Below are 10732 nucleotides of genomic sequence, written 5' to 3'. Positions count from 1 at the left end.
TGTTCTCATGCCTTGTTTTTCCTGCATTTTCTTTGGTCAAGTCCCTCTCTCACCGACACTTCTGCCTTCTTTAAGTGTCCATCCAAATAATCCAGAATAATCTATCCATCTCAAAGTCCATAACCTTAACACCACCTATAAAGTCCCTTTTTTGCCAGGTAACATGTTCACAGTTTCTAAGGATACATTAGGTCACGAAGACCTTTTTAGGGGCCACTGTCAGGCCACATCACTCTAGCTAATCATGTCAGCGTTTCTTCCTGTATCCACTTAGGAAAGAGAAATGGTTGTAGGAAACAGCAGCAAAAGGTGGCTCTTTTGTTCTAGGAAATTGCCAGAGTCCAGGTCCAGCAGCCAGGGAGTGCACACCGCGTTAGGGAGGGATGGCGTCGGCAACTGCAAACAGAGACAGTCTCTTTGTCCCTTCTTTCAGGGTGCTGAACTGCTCAAATTTTATTGGCATAGATGATTGTTTTATAAGACAGTTTTCAATTACATCACAATATTAAAAGTACACCTGAAGGTCAAGTTCTAAAAATTAACTCCCAGGTCATGTTTCCCAAAAGGCTACAGACATAAGGATGTGGCATTCACAAGTCTTGTTTTTAGATTAGTGCTTATCCCCAAAGCGTCATGGCAGGAGGACAGTATGAGAAAACCAACTTCAGTTAGCTGTCACTTAAAAGTTTCTAAAATCAAGGGCAACTCTCATAGCTAGGTTTCTTTGACTATGAACAATGTAAGTCTAACTTTATCTAAGTCTGTATTACATTCCAACGTCTAAAGCTTACAGTATAACCAGTTAGTAAATAAACACTACGTTTTTAATTAAATTGGATTTGAATAGGAGAAGGTCCATCAGGATGAAATTTTTATATTATTGTTGTAATTTTGTTAAATCACAAAGCACCACAGGAGAATAAGAATGTAAAATAAGAATAGTAAGCAAATAACAGGAAAGACTGAGGAAAAACTGAATAATAAGTAAAACAACAGGAAAGACTAGGTCACCTGGGGAACAATCCATGTTCTCCCGCGCAAACGTGGAAATTGTTTTCCCGGGAAAGCCCCAATTCTTCCCCATCAACATCAACAGGAGAGCCGTGTCATCTGAGGCCTGCCCTCGGTTTTGCACCGTACAGGCAGGCTTTTATCCTGACCAGAAGCCCACCTTCGGCTTGTACCGTTCAGGTGAGCTCCCTTCCTTGGTTAGGAACCTGCGCCATCAGGCAAGGTCCCTTCCTCGAGTCCCTGCATTTTCTCAGCTCCCCACAGGAAATACGATCTTATTTCTAGGCATTCTGGGATTTTAGAACTTGTTTCCAAATCTTGCTATTAAAAGCAGTATGGTTCTGGATCTCAAGCAGTAAAAATAGTTACATTTTAAATTAAAAGTATTTAATGGTGAGGATACTGGTTAGTCAGATGAACCTTTTGGAGGCACAAACGCAATCTCGCCTTCGCTGGAGCCCAGCCCCACCTCACCCACCACATCCCAGTGGGGCTCTGATGTAGCAACATAAGGCTATTTCCTTGTCAATGGCTGATGTTTAAAACACAGTCCAACTGCCAGTCTTAGGGCAACTGCTGCAACAGACAAATGCCTTAGGTACAAATGTCTGAGGTAACCCAAACTTTCAGCACTTGTTTGGATGACATCTTTTCTTTCTGTCTTAAGTCTGTCCTTAGTTTTTGATGTTTTATGCGATGGTTGAAAAATGAACTGGAAATGCCAGTAGAGTATTGTTGTTGTTTTTAATTGTTTTATTGTTTGTTCTTTTTAATTCAGACAAAATTCTAAGAGGACTAGAAAGGTGACCCACTCCTCTCCCCAAAGGAGACACTGTTGGGTTTCTTGTGAACTCAAACGAGGTTTCTCATGAGTTGCAAGGCTTGTCTGTTTTTTACACAAGCAGATTCATATCACACATTCTGTCTGCAGTATGTTCTTTATACTTATTTCAGAAAACCAGACAAAAAGCATGAATAGTGCCACCATGTTGGCACAACTGTTTTGACTTTTCCATATTCCTTTCCAGTTTGTGTTATGAAGTGCTTATTTTTCATGTTGTTGCCACCACACAGTATAACTCTGTATCCTTTTTTTCCCCCCTTACATAAGTATTTGCATGATGTTTGCATAATTTAGTCTAATTTTTAATAGAGGTAATGAAAGGGTTACTTGCTTCATTTCTTCCTTATTAACAGCCATTAAAATATTAAGTACAAAAAGGGAATAAGTAGGTGATACTGAGATAAAAAGCAGGTGCTGAATAGCATGGCAGGTTTCTCTCCAACAACTGCTAGTCCTCATCCCCAGTGCCTCCTGCTCCTAAAGACAAATCCCAGCAGTAGATCCCTGCTGCTTTTTGCCAAGAGAAGCTGAAGTGGCTTCAGGTCCCCACTGGATGTTAGCAACAGACTGGCGGCTCTCAGGAGACAGTCGGACTATTTCCAGTAGAAGGATATGAAAGACAATAAAAAGCAATGTATATACAGGTCGAAGTTTCCTTTGACACAATATGTAGTATCTTACAAATTAAATAGCTGGAATGCATGGGAAACCACACTGATCCACTCATCAAAGCATGGCAAAGTCAAAGAAAATGCATCTAGCTAGACCCTAAGGAAGGGTGTCCTGCTGTTAGGTTATTTTTTCGTATGATTTTGTTTAGCAGAAGAATATGTGTACTCTACTGGCATTTCCAGTTCATTTTTCAACCATCGCATAGCACACAGCACCTCCAAAATGCAGCCTTCTACGAAGAGAAATTGCATCCCCACAGCCTTCACAACTTAAAATGAGTTTCTGGATCAGAGTGTCAGCCTCATCTGTATTTGTTTAACAGAAAGTGGGAAATAGAAGAAAGTGACAGATAGACCCGCTTTTCAGCAGAGAAAAGGTCTGCCTGTATAGTAGTAGCTTGGAAGTCTCAACCTGCCTGTAGCTTCTCTGGAGCTGGGGTCTAGCTTGGCCACTGAGTCACCAGCACAGGAGGGCCTGCTATGGAAAAGATCCTGTTCACAGAGGAGCTGATGGCCACACTCAAGCCAATCATAATGCAAAAAGTCACCACTTTGTAAAACTGTTCTGTAAATTAACGTCCTTGATCAATGTCTTAACGTGGTGACCCTAAGTCCCAAAGGTAGTATCTTGAAGATGCTGAAAAATAGCCAGCCTTGGCTGATGTCACATACAGGCAAACCTCAGAGATACTACAAGTTCACTTCAAGACCACTGCAATAAAGCAAGTCACACAAATGTGCTCGTTTCCCAGTGCAGGTAAAAGTTATGTTTATACTACCTTGTCTGTTTAAAGTGTGCAGTAGCATTACACATATATATGTATATACCTTAAAATACTTCATTGCTAAAAAATGCTAATTATCATCTGAGTCTTCAGCATGTTGTAATCTTTTTGCAGTAGTAACACTGAATATCACAGGTCCCCATAACAAATATAATAATGATTAAAAAGTTTGAAATATTGTGAGAATTACCAAAATGTGATAGAGACCCAAAGTGAGCAAATGCTATTGGAAAAATGGTGCCAATAGACTTGCTCGACCATAGGGTTGCCACCGACTTTCAATCTGTTAAAAAAAAAAAAAAAAAAAAACACTATCGGTGAGGGCACAATAAAACAAGGTGTGCCTGTACCTGTAATCCACATATATTGCTATTAATGTGCTCTTCCTAGAGCACAGAGTCCATTCAGGCTTATATAAAGAATCAGTGGGAGAACTGCAGGGTCCTTGCTTGCAGTAGCTTGCACAGATGACTGCAGCATTTCCAGGTTAATGTCAGCTAAGGCGAACAGATGCTGCACGATCTCAAGGGTCTCCGCGTCTTTCAAAGGAGCCAGCATTGGGTCTTCAAGATCCGACATGCCTTCATCAGACAGAGCATAGAGCTGAAAAGACACGTTGAGGCAGAACGTTACAGAAAATAACAATGTTGGATAGTAATATTAGCACTTCTCACAGTTGTGAAAAAGAAATTAAGCTGTTGTTTAAATTGCCCACACGGAGCAGGGAAAACCCTTAAGATGTAACCCAGATTTATCTGGCCTGACTTTATCCATTTTGCCTGGAGTCCTCTGAATCCCCACTCCCTGAAGTCTACCTTCTACTGGATCCATTGACTGCAGCAGATTAGGAAGGTTCGAATGTACCTTTCTCACAAGTCAGTATGAAAGGTTTGGTTTTTTATTTTTATTCAACTATGAGAATCTCTCGTATGTCTACATGAACTCCTCCAAGGTAGGTGCCGTGATTTACTTAGCTATGCTTCCCGCCTCCCACTCTTGCTTCAGCCTGTGAAATTCTCGCCCCAGAGTTCCAGGGCGCTTTGCTTCTCATCTTAGTGGTCAGCTGAAACGCCACATCCTCCCCTCTCCACTGGCCCACCCGCTACCCCCACATCCTGGCCACTATTACATTATTTTATTGTCTTCACATGCTTATGGAATCTGAAATTTTCTTCTCGATATTCACTGTTCAAGTCTGTTTATTAAAACCCAAGCTGCCCAGGAGAGCAAGGACCTGGCCTGTCATCCTCACTTTGTACCCTGCCTGGACCACAGCCCCTCAACACACTGAATGTCCTTCAGCGAGGTTCGTTTGAACACTGCTCTAATTGCAACTGCTCAGAACATTTGAAACTTCGCTTTTAGGATCTGAGCAGCACCTCTGACACATTTGTTTTGAATCTTCAGTAATTACAAATTTGCCAGTAGATTTGATTTTTAAAAAGGCCCTCAGAACCAGATCAGATTACTGATGTAAATAGTAAAATTTAAAATGAATAATGAAGCCTTATAAAATATGCGTGAATTTTAACTGAATATGAAGAGAATCTGAAAGAATTGCAGAAATGTTCCGAGCAATGGTAACCTTACTCAAATAACACGCAGCTTGTCGCAAGGGCTGAAGGGCAGCACTCATTTGCATATAAAAGCACCTGTGGGTCTGTGATCAGGATCAGTCTTACCAGTCTACACCTTGTAGATTCACCCAATGCAACTCACAGGGTGTAACCAGGGGCTGCACGTCACCATGTGGCCCAAAGGGTAAACTGTAGATATGCTTTAGGGAATGGATTTGGCCAGCTCTTTGAAACACAAGTGCCACATCCTGGTGATTTAAGAATGAGCAACATGGGTACAGGCTGAAGCCTGCCAAGAGCACAGCAGGCTTGTCCTGGGTCTGGTGGAGAAGGGCTGAGTAGCATACTACTTCCTTCTCTGAACAGCTGCCAACCCCAAGTGCGCAGAGGCACCTCTAGACATGAGAGAGACTAAGGTGCCCCAAGGAGCGGGGGGGGGGGGGGGGGGGGGGGTTAACATTTTCTCCTGGTGATTCTTAGCTACCTTCTCCCCAGTTCTTTCACCAGTCTGCAAATGTGTTAGGGTAGCTTTCAAAAGCCCTTCAGAAAGTCTCTCAAAGTTACTCTGGCTACCAGACAAGAAAAGACAGGAATGCAGGTAGATTTCTGTACCCTGGTCTAAGTAAATCTCTGTAAGAAACATACAGCAGCCTCGCTGTCCTAAGACATGGTGTTAGGACGTCTAGTATGTGGAGACACTTAGGAAGGTCTTTAAAGAAAAATTATTTCTTTGTTTATGTGGAGCAGCCCCTACAGTTGGTAGCTTTGCACCAAAGTAGAGTACCAGCCGTGCTGGAACTCCAAGTGCATTCTAGTGGCTCCTCTGAGACCCTCAACAGAGCAGAACTTGGAAACAACACAAAGATCAACTCCTAGCTGACCTGCAAGGAAGATGACAACTAAACGTGAGTTGGTTGGGCGAGGGAGTTAGCTAGTATGGGCTTTGCCGTATTTTCTTTTTTTATCTACTTCCTGGATGCAGTTGATGACCTTGTAAAATGGTAAGGACTGATTTGAAAAATGCTAAACACCCAGTTTCTGCAAAAGGCAAAGGGGCTATGACAGCAGAGCTACTGTTGTGCTCATCATCTTTGTGGAAAATTAGATAATTATACATATTGTTTCCATAACCAAAAGATGTCACTAGCCTGGCCACCACACAGTCACATCCTGGCTCGTTTTTAAGTAGTTCAGATTTTGTGGTCAAAGTGCAGGAATGTGGCATCCCTCTGGGCAGGTGGAATCTGTTTTCAGTTGTGAACAAACATCGGCTCCTTGGAACGAGGCCTTGCTGCCCTCTTTGGATGTCTTGGCTACACAAAGGCACTAACCATAGTGCTCAAATTTCCCAGAGTGGATGCATTACAAACCTATCTAGGCAGTCTACCCCCAGTGCCTGCTTCCCGGACCTGGAAGCAGAGCTCAGAGTTTTGGTCCTTTGTGTCACATAGCACGCTGGCCCCAGTCCTTCACAGCCAGGTCTGCCCTGCTCCTCTGCCCCAAACGATGAGCAAAATCTGCAGAAACTACATTCAAGTAGCTGCCCCAACCTATTGATGGTTCCTTCAATTAATGACCCAGTTTATAATTTAAAAAGGAAAAGCTTAACCTTGACTCTTGGGGCGAAACTCATCCTTACCTAATTGTTGCTCTTGCCATGACATTTCCTGAGGGCACAGAGCTAACACTACTCCTAAGAATGAAATGTCTCCCTGAGACAACTCCGTCCTCTTGAGTATGTCCCTGTGAATTTGAGGCAGCACTGAACCAAAGCGGTCCAGCCACAGAATCCCTGCTGCAAATAATGTGGTATCAGGCCTAGTCCCTGCCACATGGCACCAAGGCTTTGGCCAGAATTCTCTCCAAAAAAATGCAAAAGCCGTGAGATGTGGAGTCTAAAAACAAAGCTGAAGTCCCAGCCCTGCTAGCAAGTTCTTCAAATAACACCTTTCCTCTGAGCCTCAGTCTTCCTATGGAGTGGAATGTGTGACATGGGCAGAGTATTTAAAAAAAAAAATGTGGTTAATAATAATATATGGTTAACCTGTTTTGAAGGGCTGTGGTGGATGAGAAAGTCTAGTGAGTTTATCAGCTGTTAGGTGTCCCTCTCCTACTGGCTTCCCTGTTCCTGCCCATCCTAGGTCCCATCTGGGAGGTTCCTTACCAGGTGGCACAGTGTAGGAATAATCTGGAGCTTACAGCAAGTGCCCAGCAGAACTGCTGCATTATCTGGCATTTCTGCAGGAGGAAAAAAAAAAAAATCAGTCATTGTCCCAAAAAAAGCATCTATGGAAACAGCAACCCCTGGACTGTACCTAATTTATATATCCTCTGCCAGCCAGGCGGAGGATATGCTCAGTAGTTGTAGAATGAATGAATGGGGCTAAACAAACAGCAAAGGCTTTTTAGAAAATAGATGTAGGGACTAGGTAACCAGCTCTGTGTTCACTGGAGAAGGTTCCTCAACGTTCAATTTGCCCATCAGGAAGAACATACAGACTCAGGGAAAAGTAAAAAAAATCTGGGATTTGGTGACAAAAGAGCTGTATTCGAGCCCCACTATATATCTGGGAAGTGACTTTGGGTACACCTCTCTAAAATGTTTCCTTGTTTGGTTGCTATAGGCTTGGGGGCTTTTTGTTTTATTTATTTTTTTGCCTATGTCAGAGAACTGAATAAACTAGAAGGGGTTATACCTAGGTCACTAGTCATTTGGGAGAGAAAAATGTAATGTGACCTGATCAAGGGGTGGCACAGGAGACCACCTGAGCCCAGGACTGCAGGGCCCCCTAGCCTCCTGCTAGCTCAACATATGGCACCAGTGGGAGAGGGAGTTGGTGCAGAGCTGTGTGAGGCTGGGGGCTACACCAGAAGGGTCCTGCCAAGCCCCAGGAAAGGAAATCTAGAGCAATGTCATTCAGAACCAGTTTTAAATCTCTCCCAGGGTAAAACAGATGCAGTTGCTAAAAAGACCCAGTCCTCTGGGATACAGCCTTTAAGCTGAGAAGGCAAACGGAAAAAAGTCACCTGTTCCATCATCTGTCCCAGGGAACATTTATGAACTCCCTCCGTCTCCTGCATGCATTAGCAGGCTTATTTATAAACAGCAATGTGTTGCTGAGGCTGTGACCCAGCAGAGTGCAGTGAAACACGGCCCATGCCCAAGAGAGGAAGGCTGCTAGGAGGATGGGGTAGCCCTGAGGGGTGATCTGCCTAAAAACATCTTAAATTGCATTCCAGTGTTGTGCGTGCATTTGCCCACAGAGTCTCCAGGAGGCCCCGATCCTAAATCAGGACGATGAAGAGGGTAAATATATGTTGCCTTGTGGGAAGATCACGGGGCTGGGAAGGGCAGGGGCAAAGGCACCTGGGACAGGATGTCCTGGCTGAGTACTGTCACAAGTCCTCTCACCTGTTCATGCTCCCCTTCCCTCACTTTGCAGGTGGCCCCTGAGTCCCATGTAATCATCACCGTTCTCCCTTATTCTTGGAAATACTTTAGTTCCGCGTTGCGCAGTGGTCACTCACTGTCTTGAGCACGGTGCTGGGGACACGGGGATGAAAGAACAGCATCTGCTCTGAGGAGCCGACCCCCTAATTTTAATTCCCTCGAAGGTGGGTTGATGTTCTCCCACCTCAGCACCAAGCAGTGCCGACAGCACAGGTAGAGACTTCTTTAATGTTTCTTGAAATGGTGTCTTTTGATCTCTCCTCACTCTGTTTTACAAATGAGACATGGAGAGTTCACTTAAGGTCACAAAACGCTCGAGGACGTGTCCCAGGAGACAGGCCAGATGCTGAGACTGAAGTGCCTCAAACAGGTTAAGCAGGAGGAAGCCGCTTCAGGATGATAACATAGGAAGATGGGAACTCCCCTCCTCCCGTGGACAAACTGAATCTGCATCTCCCCGTGGAGCAGTTTCCTCTGAAAAAACCCAGAACCCCCTGGGTGACTCCTACACATCAGACGAATGAGGAAAAACCCACATCGAAACAGGTAGGATCTCTCTGTAAATCCCACCCCTGGCACAGCGGCCCACAGTCCGCAGGCAACTTCAAAGCCCAAGCTTCTTCCCGTGAAGAGTTTAAACCCCACCTCAGGCACCCCAACTTTTAAAGACCTGCACCACACAGATAAGCCCCCCTAAACCTCTGGCTTTAACAACCAGTGGGGCTGGCTGGCATCCATGAGGCCCACAAGCCTGTAGCAAATGGACAACTTGCTCAAAGGGCTCACATGTGGACTCAGCCCAGCCTAGGGTCCCGCGCAGAGGCAGCCATTTGAAAAGCATCACACTTGGTGAGAGAGGGCTTATCTGTTATAAAGCATCAGCCTGAGGAGCAGGCATCGAATTTAACACATGTCTAGGGACCTGCTGGTGTTCTCTCTGGGGACAGAGGCCATCAGATGCCATCTTTGCACCCTCCCTCTACCATACTCCAGAGCACAGCTATGACGCATGTCTGATGCCCTGGGTTTTGTAGCTGCCACCCAGGCAATACGCCTCGTTCGCGTGGCTCTCACAGCCAGCAGAACTTGTGTTCCTGGATCACTCAGGACTCAATGACAGTCACCATTTTTGGCCAGCTGCCACCCCCAAGGCACCGTCAGACAGCAGACGGAAACACACCCCCAGTCTTCCGGTGAAAGACTGTTTGCTTGGCCTGCGGAGCGAGCTTCTCTCTGGTTTGACACACACCTAGCGCCTGCTCTCAGGGAACAGAGGCCGATGGATGCCACCTTTGTGCTCTCCACCTCGATGCAGGCCACCGGGATCTCCTGGAAAACAGTCTGGACAATCATCTGGTTTGTGCGACTGTCACCCGGATGACAGTTCTAGGTCACCTGGCTGTAGTGGCTAGCAGGATTTGCACTTACGGTCTGTATATATTTATATGCCGGAAAAGCTGCTGCCAGAGGGTCCGACTTCTTTCAGTCTGAATCTAGGTGCTGACAAACCCCCAACTACTGGGGCCACTAAAAATAAGTAAAATCGACGATTTGGACACTCACAAGGGTTTGAGAGACGACCAACCGAGAGCTGCAGCCACGGTGAGGAGTAAGGTCACCTCTTACGTGAAGCCACGCCCTCAGGACTGAGAGCAGTAACGGTTTTGTCGGAAACAGAGTCAAGAAAAATGAAAAACCAGAAGAATATGTTCCAGACAGAAGAACAAAATAAAAACGCAGAAAAAGTGCTTAATGAATAGCAAAGGATACAAGTGACAAAGAGTCCAGAATGTGATCATAAAGATGCTTGCCAACCGTGGAAGAATGGATGAAAAAGTGACAACATCAATGCAGAAACAAGAAATATAAGCGCCAAGTAGAAGTCACAGAGATGAAGAATACACGAACTGGACAGAAGCAGACATTGGAGGGGCTCGACTAGAGGAGGCGGAAGGAAAGGTCACTGAACTCAAAGGGCAATGAAACGCACCCCGTCAGAGCCGCAGAAGGAAAAGGGGAAGGGGGAACATAGCTGAAGGAACCAAGGTCACGGCATCAAGCAGCCCAATATTCCCAGTATGGGGTCCCAGAAAGAGAAGACAAAAAGGGGCTGAAAACTTCCAGAAACTGGAGAAGGAAACATATCCATGAGACCCAGAATGGAGTTCCAAATAAGAGGAACCTAGAGAGAGCCACATCACAACGCATTAAAACATCAAAAATTAAAGACAAGCCTAGAATCTTAAAAGCAGCAAATCTTACATACAAGGGAATCCCCTCATATCAGCAGATTTTTTTTTTCAGCAGAAACTTTGCAGGCCTGAAAGAGGTGTTATGATATATTTTAAATGTTGAAAGGAAAAAAAAAAAAACAAAACAAAAAAAAAACCTGC

At 44.8% G+C, this 10732-nt stretch overlaps 1 protein-coding gene across 8 annotated transcripts in view; it reads right to left on the bottom strand.

Annotated features, from left to right (window-relative positions):
* Positions 417–10732, bottom strand: part of DFNA5 (DFNA5, deafness associated tumor suppressor) — a 59112-nt gene continuing 48796 nt past the window's right edge. For 7 of the 8 annotated variants that reach the window (XM_021078675.1, XM_021078676.1, XM_013985788.2 and 4 more), the window contains 2 exons: positions 7053–7126; positions 417–3914 (listed from right to left, as the gene is read on the bottom strand). In XM_021078675.1, the coding sequence (XP_020934334.1) occupies positions 3684–3914; positions 7053–7126 (305 nt within the window). In that variant the 3' untranslated portion in view covers positions 417–3683. Of the gene's footprint in view, positions 3915–7052; positions 7127–8300; positions 8433–10732 lie in introns of those variants that run through there. The other variant, XR_002340265.1, reaches the window with a different exon arrangement.

This window comes from Sus scrofa, chromosome 18 (assembly GCF_000003025.6).
Source record: "Sus scrofa isolate TJ Tabasco breed Duroc chromosome 18, Sscrofa11.1, whole genome shotgun sequence".
Lineage (NCBI taxonomy): Eukaryota > Metazoa > Chordata > Mammalia > Artiodactyla > Suidae > Sus > Sus scrofa.
This window is presented reverse-complemented; position numbering and strand designations above follow the sequence as displayed.